The sequence below is a fragment of the Propithecus coquereli genome, unplaced genomic scaffold, assembly GCF_000956105.1.
Source record: "Propithecus coquereli isolate 6110/MARCELLA unplaced genomic scaffold, Pcoq_1.0 Scaffold277, whole genome shotgun sequence".
Taxonomy (NCBI): Eukaryota; Metazoa; Chordata; class Mammalia; order Primates; family Indriidae; genus Propithecus; species Propithecus coquereli.
In genome coordinates, this window is record NW_012148363.1 from 1,821,331 (window position 1) to 1,841,557 (window position 20,227).

The 20,227-nt window shown below is 37.2% G+C and overlaps 1 protein-coding gene across 3 annotated transcripts in view; it reads right to left on the reverse strand.

Annotated features, from left to right (window-relative positions):
* Positions 1-15,805, reverse strand: part of YTHDF3 (YTH N(6)-methyladenosine RNA binding protein 3) — a 39,643-nt gene extending 23,838 nt beyond the window's left edge. Inside the window, exons 1-4 of one of the 3 annotated variants that reach the window (XM_012647913.1) lie at positions 15,451-15,805; positions 14,950-14,974; positions 11,202-11,347; positions 8,397-8,482 (exon numbers count right to left, since the gene is read on the reverse strand). In XM_012647913.1, the coding sequence (XP_012503367.1) occupies positions 8,397-8,482; positions 11,202-11,259 (144 nt within the window). In that variant the 5' untranslated portion in view covers positions 11,260-11,347; positions 14,950-14,974; positions 15,451-15,805. The remainder of the gene's footprint in view (positions 1-8,396; positions 8,483-11,201; positions 11,348-14,949; positions 14,975-15,450) is intronic. The other 2 variants (XM_012647914.1, XM_012647915.1) reach the window with 2 other exon arrangements.
* Between the last annotated feature and the right edge of the window lie 4,422 nt (positions 15,806-20,227).

Here is a 20,227-nt window from a genome sequence, read left to right on the forward strand (position 1 = left end):
GTATTTCTATTGTTTTTATTTATATTATTTTTTATTATTGTACTGTTATTTTTCTCCCCAAATACAGTCGGCCTTCCATATCCATGGGTACCACATCTGTGGATTCAACCAATTGCAAAACAAACATACTTAGGAGAAAAAAAATGAATGGTTAACAGCACAGGCTATTTCTGGTCATTATTTCCCAAACAATACAGTATACTAGAGGATGTGCATAGATTATATGCAAATACTCCACCATTTTATGTAAGGGTCACTTGAGCTTCTGCAGATTTTGGTATCCAAGGGGGGGTCCTAGAACCAATCCCCCATAGATATCAAGGGACAACTGTTTTCTTTCTTCACAGTTGGTTGAAACCACAGATACAGATCCCACAGATATTGGGGGGGGCTGACTATACTCGAAACTGGAAAATATGTGTTACAATTTATTAATTTAGCTGAACACCATTTTTCAGTGAGACTGGATACTTATCTATAATTGAAAATATATTCAAAGAACATTCACAATATTAGCATGAAAGGAATTAACAGAATTTGTGAAACCACCACAGCAACAGCATCATTGCAGATACCAGTGTTGGAAATATTGACTGCTATATTTAAATACACCTACAAAGAAAAGCCTGAGGGAAGCTCAAATACAACAATGGTATTTAAAGAAAATACTGTGAAGAACTTAATAATGAGTAAATCTTAGAAGCCATGAAGATGATGCATACACACGTATAATTCAATCACTAAAATAACTGCTAAGAATAAAAATACTCATAGTGCTTCATACTGACAAGAAACTGGGATATAAAACTCTAAAAAGAAGTATAATGAAAAGGAACAGATGTTCAGCCAGTACAAATATATATAACATATATAACTGATTAAAAGATAAAATTGTCTTTACCCCTTTTTAAATAGTTACTTAAGCGTATCCTTTTATTTATAATTTTACTATTTATTTCAACCACTTACCGAATGCCTACATTGTAAAAAACATAGATATGAGATACTCATTCTAAAAGAAAACCTACAGTTAAGTGGAAAAGACAAAATACACAGGAAGAGAATAAATTCCACACAGGGAAGAGTAGGAGAGCTGGGCTGAATACAGAGGTAATCGGTTTCAACGTTTTAATTTTGAATGCTGGCACTGAAATCTGGACTCAGTAAATCTTTATTTGGATATGGGAGTGAAAAAGCAGACCAAGCAGAAAGTTTTTGTTTTTCTGAGTATTAACAAAATTATACTCATAATTTAATATTCTTATTTCACCATGATAAATGCTGAATTCTACACAACAGTTACCATCAAGTTCTTAATTTGTCTATATCTATAGCATAATCCAAGCGTCAGCAAACTAAAGAGCCAAAGAGTTAAGTTTTTAAGTTTTGCAAGCTATGCCTAGTCTCTGGTCTCTGTCACATATTTAGGATTTTTGCCCCCATCCCCAATAACCCTTTTGTAAATTGAAGGTTTTCTCAAAAAGCAACAGGCCATGGCCCCTGGGCCACAGTTTACCAATCCAAGTTTAACTGGTTACCTAATCTGGGCCAATTCCTAAAAACAGGAAACTCCCTACTGAGTACGTTAGCTAGTGGTTGTAATCCCAGTGACTCGGGAGGCTGAGGCAGGAGGATTGCTTGAGGCCAGGAGTTCAAGACCAGCCTGACCAACATAGTGAGACCCTGTCTATAAAATGAAAAATCAAAAAAGTTAGCTGGCATAGTGGTATATGCCTGTAGTACCAGCTACTTGGGAAGCTAAGGAAGATCACTTGAGGCCAAGTGTTCAAAGGTGCAGTGAGCTATGATCCTGCCAATATACTCCAGCCTGAGTGACAGAGCAAGACCCCATCTCTTAAAAAAAAGAAAGAAAATCCCCACACCTATATATACTATTAGATTAATGGGGAACAACTTTTTATCAATTCTGTTACACCTACAGCAAAAACAGGTCCAAACTTTTCTGAGTGTGGAGGTCATGATTTTGACTACTTCACCCCTAAATTAGTGATTTTGTCAAAATCATAGTTTAATTTACTTTAAAATGTGCTCCATTAGTTACAATTGCCTCCCAGTTTTGGCTAATAAAGCAGAGATGCACTGGGGTCCTTATCTGATTACAGAGATGTTCTGAGTATTATTACCACCTCAAATACATTGTAGAAATGGGCTACTGCCTCCTGTTTATCCAACAATCTAACCATTTATTTCCCAATTCTTTCAGCAAAGATTTTCAAGGAGACTATTTTCCTTAGTTCTATTAAAGTAACTTAAGCAGATTCCTTTCTAAAGTTAAGGCTTTGGTTTCAGTTCTAGTAAAAATAGACTTTCAGGAGAAGTTGAAAAGTAAGGTATGATGAACCGTTACAGCTCTTTTAGAATTTGTCTAGCAGGTTTTAGGTTCTTCACTGGAAACTACCCCCCAACACACACACACACACATACACACACACACAAATAATGATCAACTAATTCTGAATTAGTACAGTTTCAAATGTAATTTTTGGTATTAAGTGTAAATTAATGTATGTTTTGCTAATGTAAGATAAATGTTTAATTGATAACTAAATGGAATATCAATTAGAGGAATGTATCTTGGCAGTGAAGAGGAATAAAATTTCTACTCACTGAGGATGGAAAACAATAATTCAAAACTTGCTTTTTACCGTTCATCTCAAACAAAACTGATTATAATAAGTGTAATCAACTCAACAATTTATGTCCAGTGTCTTTAAACTAGTGAATCTATTCATAATTTGAAAATTGTTCAGTAACAATGAAATCTTACTATGTTCTTTAAAGATATGCTACCTTTACTGGGAGGCCAAGGTGAGAGGATTGCTTGAGGTCAAGAGTTCCAGACCAGCCTGAGCAAGAGCAAGAACCCATCTCTTAGTACTAAACATAGAAAAATTAGCTGGGAGTGGTGGCAGGTGCCTGTAGTCCCAGCTACTCAGGAGGCTGAAACAGGAGGATCACTTGAGCCCAGGAGTTTGAGGTTGCAGAGAGCTATGATAACACCACTGCACTCTAGCCTGGGTAACAAGAGTGACACTTTGTCTAAATACATACATACATACATACATACATCAATCAATCCACAGACCCTTTATCCACAGCTTAAACAGACACATAATCTGGAGAGGCCATCTAGTATAGGGCTGAAATGAAGCCATGAGGTTTCTAGGTATTAATAATCCCAGTCCAGAAGGGTACAAGTTATTTACACTGTAAATTGTTTTCTCATCTACTAAAAGGAATAAAGATACAGTGTCTAGGCCACAGGTATTCAACAAACAGCAGTTATATTTATTAATATAACTGAATTTGCTTCTTTAAAATGTAAATTAATCACCATACATGGTATAATTTCAAACCTAGTCCAGATTTAAGAGTACAGTCTGGATGCAGTGGTTCATGCCTGTAATTCTAGCACTCTGGGAGGCCAAGGTGGGAAGATGAGCCCAGAAGTTTGAGGTTGCACTGTGCTATGATGATGCCACTGCATCCTACCCAGGGTGACAGAAAGAGACTGTCTCCAAAAAAAAAAAAAACACATAAAGTCACAGTGTGACATAGTAGTCTCAAGGATATGGGCTCAATTCTTTACCACTTTCTTTGTCAGTGATCTCATCAGATCATTTAATTTCTGTGTTCTTTTGTTGATAAAATAGGGCTAATGCCTGCTGCTCTACTCAATTGTGAAGTTTTTTTAAAATGACTTTGTTAATTGCAAAGTGCTGTTATATCAAAGTAAAGTATTATGAATCATGTCTTTTACCTTAAGATTAAAAGTGCTTCCTTAGAATTTCAAAATCATTTAAAATCATTACTCTTTAGCCTTGTGATGTAGGTCAATTATTTTTCTATTAATTCGGAGAAAACTTGAAGAAGAAAAATTTCATGGTTACTGTTCTGACCTGAGGACATTTTAATACAACTCAATTATAACCGAGTCTTTCAATTATAATAACTTAATATCCATTTTTACTTCATAATTATCCAAACATCCAAGAAAAGAGAATTGGGCAATGTCTTAAAAGCTCAGTAAAAGGCATATTGTTAAGGCATATTCACCAATAATAGTTAGTACTTACATACAGAGAAAAATGAAACCTTTTTTCCATTAAGAATCTGAGGTACTTTCAACTCTTGAACTAATTTCTGAATTAACAAAACATGATGTCCAGTATTCTTTCAATGCTTATATTATGCTGTGTATTTTCTTCTATTAGTGTACGTTACAAAAATATAATTTATGTATATCTAATAATAGCAATGCCGTAAGAAAAATGTCATATATGTAATAATATTCAATCTGAATCTATCACCAACCATAATTTTGCATTCTCTAATTCTATCAGCTAACCTAAACTGCTGATTCATTTAATAAACCCTTAACGAATGGTTACTATGCGCCAGATACTATGCTGGTCAAGGGAGACAAAAAGATGAACATGATCTCCAACCTGGAGCACTTCACAGATACAGTGAGGAAGACATAAATACCCTACAATGTAATAAGTACTAGAAATGAAAAAGAATGCAAAACAAAACAAGTACAAAGGAGGGAGAAAGTAACTGGGACATCAGAAAAGACTTAAGGAAGCAAGTGATACAATGTGTGTGTGTACATATTTGTGTATAAAACATAGATAAATACAAAGATTGAGATCATAAAAGAAATATTCAGAAAATATTCATATTTTCAGAGAATAATGGTAAGTCCTATTTCCCTAAGTTAGATGGAGAAAGTTGACAAAAGATGGGCTAGAGAAGGAACTGGAGACATTTTAAGAGCACTTATATAATAAATGCATCCACTGTTATGAAGCTGTGATACTTCTTTATCATGACAGTGACAATATCAGACTTAGATTTTAAGACGACTGCTGAATGGCAATACCGAATTACCAGTTAGAAAATCATTCCAAACCCTAGGGTGCTACATCAAAAAAAAAAAAGAAAGAAAGAAAAAGAAAAAAAAAAATTACTCCAACAGGCAGAGATAATGAAAACCTTAACTAAGGACAGTGATGGCTGCGGCAGAAAATAACACAATTCAAAATCTTATTTTTTATTCTTAATGCTCCATACTACTTCTCTGATAAACATAGGCAGGAATTTAGTTCCCCATACATGGCAAGCAAACAAACTCAAACTTCAGTTTTCCAATTTACTCTTCAAACTCATATGCACAAATTACATGGTACCTTTAACACTGTCTACTAAAATCTGAATTATCCAATCCACTTAATCATCAAATTATTCCGAAGAACTACAGAGAACTAATTTTAAGACCTGAAGGACTGACATTTACATTCAAAATTACTATAAAAATTATTCCCTAAGAAATTGAACACTATAAAATAGAAGAAATATGCTGCCACAGAAGTAGAAAAGCCAACAACTTGTTTTAAATTATCTCTGGGTTTGATCTGAATTAAATTTAAGTATATAAAACAATTTAAATCATTAGCCAAAACCATTAAACACCTTTCTCATCAAGACTCATTTTTGTTATTTATAATTTTAAAATCAAATAAAAGGATTTAATTTTAAAAACATAATGTGTATTTAGTTGAAAATTTTTTTGATTAAACAATTATTTCACTGAAGTCAGAATACAAGGACCTTATTAAATACTTACATAACTTTAAATCTGCCAATAATTTGAGATCTATCACCAATAAATCCAGTTTTCACTAATTTGCTATAATAGTACTCTTTAAAGGTTTTTTTAAAATTTTGTATTTTCGCTAATTAGGAGCAACAAGTTCTCATAACTTAAAGATTTCAGATAATTTTCAATTTTTCTCTACAATAAATCCAGTTTTCAATATTCTACAGTATTAGTGTTCTTTAAAATGTAAATATGTGCATTAAAGATAATTATTTTTAATATTTTGGAAAGATGACTGGGGAAAAACCTATTCAGTACTGGCAAGAAGAGGTAGAATCGGCATAGCTGGAATAAAACTTTAATATTTCAAATAGGAGATAAATACGTTGATTAAAATATCATCAAGTTACTATAATTTAATTAGTAAAAAATTTTAAGAGCTTTTCATTTGAATATCACTTATTTTTTTTTTCCTTGAGACAGAGTCTTGCTTTGTCACCTGGGCTAGAGTTTCATGGTGTCAGCCTAGCTCACAGTAACCTCAACTCCTGGACTCAAGCGATCCTCCTGCCTCAGCCTCCCCAGCTGGGACTACAAGCATACACCATGACGCCTGGCTCATTTTTCTATTTTTAGTAGAGATGGGTCTCACTCTTGCTAAGGCTGGTCTCAAATTCCTCACCTCAAGCAATCCTCCTGCCTCCTTCTACCTTGGCCTCCCAGAGTGCTAGGATTACAGGCGCTTGTGAGCCACTGTGCCCGGCCTGAATATCACACTGAAACAAATCTTTTATAAATGTTTTTGCCCCAACATAAGGAATAATGATGCAATTGAAAAAAAAACTCATTTTGGGTCCACCACAGTGGTTTCCCAACACTTCCTAAAATTTTTTTACAAGTAAAACTTACACATAATTCCAATATATAGCACAGACAAGAAGCACAGCACAGCTCTGGCTGCCACACTGATGGGATCCCCTGGTCTCCCTTCCTAAAGTACCTCTGTGCAATGTCAAAAACTCTTGTGACAAAAGTCCTTCTGCAACAAAAACCTTTCTCAGTCTTTGAGACAAATAAAGAACTGTAAAGTATCTGTTACTAAGTAAAACAAGTAAGAAGATTCTTTCAGGTAGCAATTCTGAAACTGTCTTTACAGTCCACTAAAATTCCTTAACGAAGAGTTTGAACAAGTCAGGAGCTTCATAATGTATCTTTATCTTAAGAAATTCATTTTAAATTATAATTTATAAACTATGAAATCAAGCAGCAAAAACCCCAAACTTATCCGATCATGGAGATTTTTTTGAAAGAATATATACTATGCCTCATAATATTAGAATTTCTCAAAAAAAATTGGAAAACACTGCCATAAGGGTTAACTGAGATTACTATACGGGTGGGCCAGAATATAATAAAAGTATATTTCTTTTAAAACTTACATTACACTTCACGAATGATCTTCTACTTTCACAACTTTAGGTGGAAAAGTAAATTTGTTGAGATCATAAAGTTAGAATAAATTTTTTCAATTCTTTTAAGAGTAGCCAAACTTTCACAGATTCTATGACCAGTTTTTATTTTTCCTCATTTATTTATTCCTCTCCATGTACGCTAAGACTATAACTCAGCAGACAGGAGGGAGTGGTTAAGGAGAAATGACCAAGAGGTAGATCAGGTTGAACACAAACCATCGCTCTCCAGTAGTGAAAATAATCCTATATTCCACAAATAAGGAACCACTTTTTGTTCAAATTTTCTCTATAACTGTACTTTTAAGTTCTGTAGTAATACTTGGTTCCTTATTCTTTCATAGTTTTAAAACTCTAGGTTAAAATTTCAGAGTACATTTTTCACATTTCCCCATACATGGAAGCAGACAAGCTCAAATTTCGGTTCTCCAATTTATTTTTCAAACTAATATACACAAATTACATAGTATCTTTAAAAGTGCCAATTAAAACTTGAATTTTTAATTTTAATAATTTAGAATCAACTTAATCATCAAATTATTCTGAAAAACTATAAAGAACTATTTTTAAGACTTAAAGGTCTTAAAGCATTTTTTGCATTTTTTTAAGCAAAAACACACAAAAGTTTCATTCCAGGTTATTCTCTCTAAAGAAACGGGTTAATATTGAAAATTATTTCTTAAATTTGTTTCCAGCAGAGACCTATTTTTAATGACAGAAATGGATGCAGAAATGGTATACAGATACCAAATACCATTGTTTTTCAATGTTTAAATCTAAATTATTCCTGCACACAAATCCTCAAAAGCTAACACTTACTTAATTTGATAAAATTCTCCATGTCTACAATATGAAAACAAATATTTTACAAAGTCTTTTCCTTAACACGATCAAGTTATTCAAACTTTCAGCAATTATCAATGAAATTTAAATTGAAATGTCTTATAAAAAAGAAAATACTACATTTAACCAAAAATGGCAGGCAATTTCAGACAATTAATCCCCCACTCCACATATACAAATTTCTAGCTAATTAAGCCTTCTACTAGGCTTAAGCTATGAAAATACAGCAGTGACATTAAAAGATTAAATTCTTTCAACATTTGAAAAATTCTAACCATAACATATATAAATAATGTTCATCTTCAAATCTTTAAAAAACTCCGTTGTGCCAGAAACCTGCAACTGCTATTCACGACTATGCAGACACACTAGATGAATTAATTGATGTCATGGTTAGTATCATTCAACTAAAATATCTAGTTGATTAATTTCCTAGAATCTGAAACTGTCAGGAGACTTACCTGATTTGTCTGGCTACTTAAGTATGGCTCAAAATCATCATCATTTACAGCATCTTTTTGATGAATCGAACCGTTTTGTACTGAAACTAAAAAAATACTTGTATTAGAAGTGTTACAATTATCTTTATGAAACTCACAGCACAAGCTATTGTTTTTAATATTTTAGAAGTGTTGTCATTATCTTTAGGAAACTCACAGCACAACTTAACATTTTTAATATTTTTAAAGCCCACTCAGAAAAAGTAATCCTGAGTTCTTTGTTCTTTTCATTTAGGAACCCTCTTAAGGATAAACTTTATTTTGGATACAAATATTTATGTGCCACAAAAAACTTAGAAATCTTGTGATATATAAGCCCAAGATTACAGAAATACAAGCCATATGTACACTTCCCCTTACCAAAAACTTTAAGTAAATATCCAATTTCAACACTGTAGTGAGTAAACAGTTATACAAAAATGTTGTAAAGAGCTTCCTACTGCTATATTAGAATCTAAAATAACTATTTCAAGTAGTGTTGTCAATAATAAAAAGATTTCTGAATGTTCTCTCTGTTTAAATCTCTGTATGATTTGATCTAATAAAGGTAAGTAAAGAATGAAACAACTATTTGGGATCTGAAGTTATAGTAAATGTCTTAAATGTCTCCAGTAAAGTGACTAAATTCACCTAAAACAGTATCACAATGAATTACGGAAAAGCTAAATAAAAAGGGCTTTAATTCTAACCCCCCAAAAATGAAGACTTTCACATGAAAGTACAAATAAAAACACTGAAGATAACCATTATTCTTGCAACACGTGAGAAAACGGGTCAGAAAATAATTTAGAATTATCACATTTGTTCAGAGGTCATTTTCATAAACGCTCTGTAAAGTTGTTATTCTTTGGACGCTGTCTCAGAGTGCTTTTAAGCACAAACTCCGTAAGTAAGAAGGTCCTGGATTTGAATCCCAAGTCCACCACTGAGGAGATGGGTGACTGCTAGTTAGTGACTTTACCTAACTACTGCTCTGTTCAAGGTTATTAACAGTACATACCTCATCTGACTATTAAATGGCAATGTTCAATAATCTTGGATATTGTCATATTAAATATTACAAGATCCAAATAGAATTAAAAACGACCTTAGAACGATTTAAACAGAGAAGCATTACTAGGCTAAAATTTGATGTGGTGGCACCATGTAAATATGCTATTCTATACTATTGCAACACGTGTGAGACGAAAAAAGTGGAAGTTTCTGATAGATGTCAACCAACCTCTTGGGAACAAAAAGAACTCAGTATCTGAACTTTTATTGCTAAAAAATACAGTGTTACAGACTATTATAAATTAAGGTTGAGGGTGATGGATTTAAGTTGTGTGCGCCTCTATACATTTTTATTATCCTTCATTTTCCCATGAGTTTATATCACCTAAAATGTAATATTATGAGTTAACAGTGGCTTGGGAGCAAAGACATATCTGAAATTCCTTAGTTTTTTTGCCATCTGTTGAGTAGCAAAGATGACTCTAAGTTATGATGCTACTCTGTGAAACCCTCAAAGTAGACCTCTTATGATACTGCATTGCCCTTAGAGACCATAAGAGCAACCTGAAGGTTAACTTGATCCTGGGCTCCACTTAAGTGATTTAACTGTTTTTAATAAGGACTGCATCCGAACTAGGGTCGAGCTAAATGTGCTCCACAGAATTTAAATTTTTTAACAAAAATGAAGAGGAGGGTGCCTTAGTTTACTTAAAAGGCTGGGCTAGGCCGGGCACGGTGGCTCACACCTGTAATCCTAGCACTCTGGGAGGCCGAGGTGGGTGGATCACTCAAGGTCAGGAGTTAAAGACCAGCCTGAGCAAGACCGAGACCCCGTCTCTACTAAAAATAGAAAGAAATTATCTGGACAACTAAAAATACATATATAGAAAAAATTAGCCAGGCATGGTGGTGCATGCCTGTAGTCTCAGCTACTTGGGAGGCTGAGGCAGTAGGATTGCTTCAGCCCAGGAGTCTGAAGTTGCTGTGAGGTAGGCTGATGCCACAGCACTCTAGCCCAGGCAACAGAGTGAGACTCTGTCTCAAAAAAAAAAAAAAAAAAAAAAAAGGCTGGGCTAATCATTACAGTCCAAGAAATTCTGACATATCTGTTCTCCTTTACTACTGGCTTTACTGCTCATTTATCAAAGATAGTTATGCATGGTCTGTCACTCCTTGCAAAAAAAATGCTTCACTACTGGACTATTACACTAATACATATTAGTCACTATTTGAAACAGCTAACCATTTCAAAATTACAACTACCTCTTGTATCCATTAGGTTCTCAGAAATCTAGTCCATACTAATACAGTCAAAAAGTGCCTACTTAAAATTTATCTGAACATATATTTTACTCCTATTCTTATTTCTTCTATAGTATTCTTTCTCTATTAAGAGGCTGAGCCTAAGAACAATATTATTACACACTATGTAAATACAGTCTACAGTCATTTTTAAATGATGCATAAATGTCTATAAAGTCCTATACAAGGCGTAAGTCAATCTAAGGAAAAGACGTTTAATTAAAAGTACTTCACATATACTGACAAGCAATTTGCATTACATTAAAATCCAAATAAGATACTAACTAGCCCTTGAGTTTCACATATATACCTTTAAGAAATTCAACTGTCTTAAAAGACTTTAGTTTTTGAATATTACTTAATGACCATCTAATATCTTGGAGTCTGAAAGCCATTAAATAGTAATGAAATCCAAGCTAGTTCCATAGTCTGTAAAAGTTCTTCAGGGGGAAAAAAGAACAGATGACTTACATGATTCTTCGCCTGTTTCCTCTGCTCTATGAAGCAGAGTCAAATCAAGATAGAACATGGGCCTTAGGAGCCAGGTGATTCTTTGCTCTGGTCCTGACTACATCAAGTTAGGAAAGTCAACAGATCTGTGCATCATGTTTCCCCACCTACAAAAACAGCGACAATACCATATACCCGCTATCTCCTTATAGGAATGTTGTAAGGATTAATAATAAAATGAAGCCTAAAATAATGACAGTAAAGTGCTTTGAAATCATTTCTGGGGAAGATGGAGAGAGGATACAACAGAATATTGCCAAAATGCAAGGCATTCTCCACTACCTTTCCGAAACATTAAAACTTAGCCAAATTCAACATAATTCTTTTAAACTGCAGTTGTACAGAACGATGCACATCTCTCTGTTGGGAGGAGGAGGAGAGGAAGAAAAAGATAAATTCTTTTCCATAAATTTGCCTATTTATAAACTTAGAGACAGGAAAACGAGGTAGCAAGGCCTAAGACTACAAGTATGGAATCTGATACTTCCATCTGTAGTGTCTGCAAGTAATGACACAGCACACGTTTATTCCAATAAGCAATAACTCTACTTGTTAATAAATAAATCAAATATGAAGTCAGTATTGAATTATGGACCATGGGAGGCCGAGGTGGGAAGAACTGCTTGAGGCCAGGAGTTTGAGACCAGCCTGAGCAAGACCGAGACCCTGTCTCTACTAAAAATAGAAAAATTAGCCAGGCATCGTGGCGTGTGCCTGTAGTCCCAGCTACTCGGGAAGCTGAGGCAGGAGGATCACTTAAGCCCAGGAGTTTGAGGTTGCAGTGAGCTATAATGCCATTGCACTCAGGGTGACAGAGCAAGACTCTGTTTCAAAAAAAAAAAAAAAAAATTATGGACTAATAGATAAATAATTACCCTTAAATTTCTACTATCCTTTGGTACTACCGTTGCCAAGGATAAGAAAGAGTTCTGATACTTAACATAATGACAATCTATTAATTACAAAAGAATTCAAACTTATAAACATGTAAACCTAGAATTATTTATACTACAAAAACATTTCCCCTTATCAAAGAGACTTATGTATAATTCCTTTTAGCGCCTTGGTGCATTAAGTCATTAAGGATATACAGAAAAACACTTAGGAGAAAATCAAAGACACTAAAGCCAGGTGTTAGGCTACTGCTGTCAACTTAAGATAATTTAGAAAAGAAATTTAGCATCTCTGAAAAGTCAACTGCAAAGGATTATGCTTTCAAAACTTTAATTCACACCAACTTCTCAAGGACACGTATTTTTCATAAGCTTGCTAAGTTCTAAACTCAAGATTACTACTCATATTCTTAGACAACTGAGACTGTAGTTTAAGAAAAATAACTTTGCTTTCTGCTTCATAAAAGTAAACAGAACTGTAAAGCTACTTTACTAGCTTGAAAACCAAGTCAGCTATGGCAGAATAGTTTTTCTCAAAAACACATACAACCAGGGTTATCAATTAACTGGTGGTGTACCTTTGCCTTGTAATTCTCCCCAGAGAGACATAAAAATACAAGTCATGTATATGTGTATTTGAACACTTGTAGCATCTGCCATTTTAAAGCAACATAAATGATTACCAATACTTTTAGGCCAGTAGCACTTTTCCCCTCCTGCCAAGACTCCATGCAATGGAGACTTCCTGCACCTTAAAAACAGATTAAGTGAGGGAGGTGAAAAGAAATCCAGCAAACATAATGGCTGGTAGAACAGTGAACTTTGTAATTACAACAATCCTCATACAATAGGAATTATGGCTAGAGTAGTTACTATTCTATTTATGGAGGGGAATTTGTGACAAAAAGGTATAATGTGTTCAAGCTCACTTGGCAAGTCAGCAGACAAAGGTAGTACTAAAACTCAGGACTCCTAGGAATCCCAGTCCATCACTCTATCCTTGGATAAAATTATTGTTATTGAACTGAACATGAAGGGGGGTGGATTTCTTGGGAATAAAGAACTATCCAAATAACACATGGTGCGTGTGTCTATATATATCTAACAAAAGTGCTTCTGATGGATTAAAATTTTTTAAATAACCAAAAAATATTTATTTATAAATAGTGGATATATATGTAGCATATAGATAATTTATATCTGTAATAGCAAAGATACTACTAGAGTATACCTAAGTGAAATGACCATGTCATAAATCAAACTTACAGCACTGGCTTACAATGCTATAGATGCTCTATTTTGTTTTATCAAACAACTTAAGTACTTCATAGAACTTGTGTACTTACCTTAAAGCAGATAACACATAACACTTAGCATTTCAAATAGCCTTGCAAAGTGCCACCTCCCCATAGATCTAGGATAAAATAATTTATGCTAGGCAATAATGACCACAGATTTCACAATCTCCAAGTCTATATACTTCCTAATGGGCAGACTAGCAAAAAAAGAAATTAATGGATCATTCTCTTCAAATTTACAAATTTTTAAAAACTCATTTAACATAAATCAATATATCCAATTCTGAGGTTTATGCTTACAACACAGAAAATTCTAAAAAAATTGAAATTCTAAAAATTAAAATTTCTAAATATTTATATACTTCAAGAAAACACATTTTTAATCAAAACAAAGCAATAAATTTGTTACCTAATATAGTGCCATATATTTGGTATGTACAAATTCTTATATAAATTGTACTACATACAATTCAAAAGAAACTAATCTATGTATACAAAACCTATTTCTCTTCAAATTAAGCAAATTTGCAATAGCAAATAAAAAGCCTACCAAGAATTTAAAGAGCACCAACAAAGACATTGAACTTACATCTAAAAGGCTACTATAGATCTTATTTCCTAAGTAATACTTTGTTACTGAAATTTAAAAAACAGGAAGCATAATTCTATTTAGTATAATTTTAAGCACTACTACAAATGTTATAAATATATAATTCACCATAATGTTATTTAATTGGCACTCTCCCAAGGAAGCAGTTACTGCTCTACACTTACTAATGTCACATGACTAATGTCATAATGTTTCAGTCAGCTGACTGCATTGTTTTATATTAATACAAAACACACTTATTTTTTTAAATGCTTTACTTTCAAAGGTACTTTTACTAAAGAGTAAATCCAATAATCCTGGCAGAAACCTCACAAATCATTTCCTTCTCAGCCCCTCATAAGATACCAGATGGAAGTCACATCTTGCAATCAGAACTATATAGCAAGATGACACGCTTATTCAGTTTTTTCTCTCATGTTGTTGCCTCATTGCAACTGACTTCAACAGAATCAGTGATTAATAATACAATTTTCATTAATGTGACTTGGAATACTACGTGAGTTGCATGTTCCAATGTAATCCCGACATGTCAAAACAAAATGTACACTTTTAAGAACATACTTTTCTATATACACATACAGAAATGTTTATAGCATAAGTTACATAACACAGATCAACGGGAAAACTAAAGTATCACTACATGCACAATAATTCCTGCATAACTGAAATGCAACTAAGAAAACTATTTCTTATACCACTTTGGTTTCTATAAAAGTGGCTTCAAAACAAGGAACTACCTAAGTTTTGGATAGCACTTGGCTGCCTTGGCAGTGATGTTTATCTAATCCTACATTTCAAAAAAAAAAAAAAATGGAGCAAAAAGAAACCAACAAACAAAAATCCATCCCGCAGTTTAAAAGTAACATGAAGGCAACACTGAGAAATAAGAAAAAAATATCCAAACTCACCTTTATTTCCTTGCCCTTTAGGTCTCTGTGTAGCGAGATGAAAGATGGGGTAAAAAGGAGAAAAAGGAAGAAAGAGAGAAAGTGTGTTAATCAAAGACATTATTAAAGGCAAATTATTTTAAACAATCCGCGTAGGAGTAAAACCCACCATATCCTCCAGAGCCATCAATTTCTCAACCACCCCCAGCCTTTAAACCTCCCACCCGCGACTCGAAATCCGTCTCCCAGGTCTCTGCCCCACGTCTGCCGCCCTCAGGATGTGTCCTAAGGCCCCTAAGAGCGGTCCTTCCCCCAACCCACCGCAGCACCGCGACCGCCCGCCCGCAGGCTCCCCGGCCAGGATGCACGCCCGGGCCCGGGCGGCAGGACCGCAGCAACTTGCGCCCGGGGCACCGTTTTTGGGGCCGGCAGCGGCGGCGACGGGGAGGAGCCGAAGCCCCACGCGAGGGTGGAGCTCCGGGGCTCGGGCCTTCGCCGAGCCTGGGGCCTCTGCTCCCTCACCTGATCCACGCTAGTGGCTGACATTCTTCACCGCAACCCGAGAGGAGCCGCCGCCGCTGCCGCCGCCGCCTGGGCCTCTCCCCGTGCACTCACAGCTGTTGGCTGCCGCCCTCGGCCGAGTGATTGTTCTAGCCGCCGCCGCTGCCGCCGCTCGCTGAGAAGCCAAAATGAGGGCCTCGCGCTGGGGAGTCAGCGGAACGGGCCCGTCTTTTCCGCTTGCACGCTCCTCTTCCCTGTCTCGCTCTCCGCTTCTCAGGTCCACAATGGCGGACAGACTCCCTAGTCTCACTTCCGCTCCGAGCCTCCCTGACCTTCCGCTCTCCACTCTGACGTCCGCGCTCACCTCGCTCTTCCTCCCCCACCCTCCCGCCACCGACCTTGGCTCCGCCTCCGCATCGCCACGTCACCGGAGCCGGGACCCGCGCGGCCGGCCCTGGGCGCATGCGCCCCGCAGGGAGCGCGCCTGTGCGGCTGTGAGCAGCAACTTCCAGGGAACCTTCGGCGGCTTCCTTCGGTCACCCTAGGAGGCGGCGGGAAGCGCGCAGAGTGGCGGCAGCGGGAAGGCTGGCCAGAGCTGGATTCCGTCGCACTCCGAGAAGCAAGGAGGCTGGAGCCTCCGTCCCCGGACGCAGCGGCTCTCCGGGATAACAGGGATCCCAGGGCCTGAACGAAGGCGCGGGGGCCGGCGGCGCCCTCCTGGAGGCGGGCTGGACGGAGGCGGAAAGGAGCGCCGCAGCAGTGCTCGCCCCCTGGAGAGCGGGTCGCGGTAGCCAGGCCTCCGCTGGAGCCTACGGAGACCGTCCAAGGGTCCGTGGGCGGCTGGGTGACTCAGCCGCCCTCGGGGCAGAGTTGCTGAGCTGTCCCCACAAGTCAGCAGTTCAGTGAAAGTGGCAGGGTTAGAGCTCTGGTACTGAAACGTGAAAGTATACAGGAGGTGCACCAGCCGTGCTCATTCTCTCCCACCCCAGGAACGTCGTAGGAATAGCTCAATGCAGCCTTAATCTCCAGAGTCAAACTTCGCCCGCAAGTCATGGATTTGAGTTTTGATTTTGTTACCCTCCGCTCACGTTCAGTTGATTTTTTTATGAATGAATAACATTGTTTGGGAAAGATAAACATACTTGCAGGGTATTTTCCCATCCTCAAAAGAGGGAAAGTTAAAGTTTCAGTAGAAACTGGTAAAGTTACCTTTCTAAATGTTGGCAAAACCAAAGGAAGCCAATTTGCAACATTTTGAAAGTTTTATTGAAATATCTTTGCATTTTCCCTGAGATTTTGGGTTCAGAAAAAAAAAGAAATATCTTTGCAATAAAGGCAAAGATTCCTTGCCTTACAGTAATGTGGACTCCATGTACGGACATAATTTAAATGACCAAATCCTTTCTATACTTAAAAGCTATCAAATAGATGATAATGTAGACAGTAGTTTATAGTTCAACAATATCTTAGAGGCGCTGAATAAAAGAACTGAAACCTGAGAGGCTACTTTTCATAGAAACCACCAATAGGCATTTTTAAGGTCTGGTCTGCTAGCTTCCCTTGCATGTGCCAAGACTCCCACTCCCTTCTCAGTGGGTCAGTTGTGCTCAGTGTCTCCAGTTTCCCCACTTTCTCCATTCCCAAACAGAACTTTCTAGTTTTAAAGAGTTCACCGGTACATGCTATGATGGAGGGGGCGCAGAAGGGGACAGAGGGTTGAGAGATAATATACAAGAAGCCCCTTATGAAATCTTGCATGTCTTGCCTTTGATCCTTAGAAGCATGGCATGGCTTTGGAATCCAATCAGTTCGAGTCTGAATGCTAGTGGAGCAAGAGTTAGTTTTATAACCTTGGGAAAATCACTGAAACTTTCTAAGTCTTCCTCATGAATAAAATAAGGTCATATATGTACAATTCCTGGCAGAGAGTAAGCTTTCAACAAATTGTGGGTGTTCCCAATTCCTTTGCTAAATGATTCCCAGATAGTAATAACTTACACTTACTGAGTGCACATTATATGTCACTGTAATAATCACTTAAATCCTCATAGCATCCTTGTGCGTTAAGTGCTATTGTAAAAACCTACACAATGAAGTTAAGAAACATGCTCAAAATAACATAGCTAGCCACTGCAAGAGCCAGGATTTGAATACAGGCAGTTTGGCTCAGAGCTTATACTCTAGCCACCATACAATACTGTCTAATGATATAATGCTCTGGTTGAGTTTCTGTTCTCTTTCATTCCTGTTCAACAAACTCCTCCTTTCCTATGGCCTTTCTTCCTGACAACGAGGTCTGAAGTTGCTGAATGGGGTGTTAACTACCCTCAAATATAAACAGATTTAATATTAACAAATTTTTGAAGTACATCTGAGAACTGCCTAAAACCATCTCCAATGCCTCCAGGAGTATGCAGAGGATATTTTGGGAAATGCTATTCTAGAGTCTAGAGTGTAGACAAAATTGCAGTCATCTACAGAGCCACTGGTATGTCAGCTTCCTGGTGAACACAGCACCGTACAAAGCTTGGAAAGGAGAGGGCAGACTGGATTTAAGCCCCCATTTGCCAACCTTGGTGCTTTCATGCAGTGAAGTTCCTTTCTGCACAACTGTAACCTCTGTACGACTACTTGTATCAGTGCAAATTAGCTTCAGCTACACGTGACATCAAGTTCACAATAACAGGAGCTGAAGATAGAAGTCCGTTTTTCTCTTTTACAAAAGCCGTCTGGACGTAGTCAGTCCCAGGCTTGGGATGCTCTAGTGTCAGATATCCAGGCTTCTGGCCTTTTGCTCCACCATCCTTGTTATGACATTTCTACTTCTGGTCCAGGATGGCTGCTCAGCTTCCAGTCACCATAATCACATTTCCTCTAGTAGAAAACAAGGCGGAGAAAGCACATCTCTGTCCTCTAAGGACATGTTGTAGAAATTGCATTTCCCACTTCTGCCTACCTCCTGCTAACTAAAACATAGTTTCCTAAAAATACTTAGTTGAATGAAAGCTGGAAAATATATTCTGGGTGATCATGTTGAGAAAAGAAAAATAGCTCAGACAAATCTGAGCTATATGAGGTATGTAGGCCCAGAGAGACATGAGTATGGGACACCACCGGCCACATACCCATGCCCGGGGCAATTGTTTAAAGTCATTTGGTTCTGACTAGCCACTTCACCCATTATCTTCATGTTCCTGGAATTTATGATATTTAATGCAAAGAACGATACCGATGGCCAATCAATAGCTTATGTTATTTGAATATAAATTCTTGGTAAACAAATCAGGAACTGCCTCTTCTTTTTCTTTTAAAAATCTACTTGTAAATGCTGCGAGTCCAACTGTATAATCTGGGCAACTTGAATCTCATTCTGAGCTGAGTATGTGTGACCATGGCCCAGAGCCACACCCAAGAAGCCTTGAGCAAGTGATTGTGCCATGGTTGGGTTACAGTTTGGTTTTATACATTTTAGGGAGACAGGAATTACACATAAAGTCGTAAATCAGTACATGGAAGGCATACATTGGTTTAGCCTGAAAAGGAGGGGGCATCTGAAAGTGGGGTGGGGGGCTTACAAGTCATAGGTGGGTTTTAGGGATTCTTTAGTTGACAATTGGCTGAAAGAGTTAAGCTTTGTCTAAAGACCTGGAGTGAGTAGAAAGGAATGCTTGAGCTAAGATAGGGGTCCACTAGGATGCTCGAGTTAAAATAAGGTGATCTTCTGTCTCTCATGTTATGCAATACCAGAATGAAGTTGGGAAGTAAACCACATTATATTGGGTAAACAAAACCTGTTTAGTGAGATTTTATCCTTTCTAGGCTGACTCACCAGGCCTCTTAGAAAGGAATTTGCGAAAAAGAAAAAGGTCAGAGTTCAGTCCTCACTTATGTTAATTTTGCCTCAGCATCTTCCTTTTAAGTTGACAATGTGCTCAGGGAGTTTACTACTAAGGAAGAAGGGGAGAATGGGTGGTGAGGGATAACTAGTTATAAACTGTGTACATAGTAATTTCCAAGATTCATTCTGTTAACTAGCAGCATTTAAATGTATCTTTTTGGCCAGGCATGATGGCTTCCACCTGTAATCCTAGTACTTTGGGAGGTGGAAACAGGAGGATCACTTGAGCCCAGGAGTTTGAGGTTGCTGTGAGCTAGGCTGACGCCACAGCACTCCAGCCAGGTGACAGAGCGAGGCAGTTTGAGTGTACAAAGGATTTTAACTTTGTTTCAGGTCAGATTTTTTGCGTTTTAATTTTCTCAACTGGATTTTTAAGGCTAGCCATAACACTACTATGTGTCTCTTTTTAATTTTTTTTAACTCAATATGAATAAAGCAATTGTTTAGAATAAGAGATCTCTAAAATCTGTTTTTCAAAATTCAGGAGTCTAATTTAAAGGATCCATTTTTTGGCCATTTGTTAGGTAGATAGTAAGGGATTCCGGGTCTCCTAGGGACAAAAGTGGGTGCTTTGGCCCCCATCTTGGTCCTGCCCCACCCTAACCTCCTAAGAGACTGCTATACTTTGAGAGGAGGGACTACCCTATGAATCTACCAATCACAATTTAGTGTGCCAGCTGCAAAAGAATGCTGAGGACTCTAGCCCACGGGCCAAGCAGCATAGGTACCACAGAGTCTGAAAATCGACATAGAACAACCCACATGCGTAGTAATGCAACTCCCAACTGTCCAATCAAAGTGGTTCCGTGGTAATGTCTGAGCCACTAGGGAGGTCCTAATCCGAGCACTATAAAAAAATACTCAGACCATAACCAAGTCCTTTTTTTGTGTGCCCTTCCT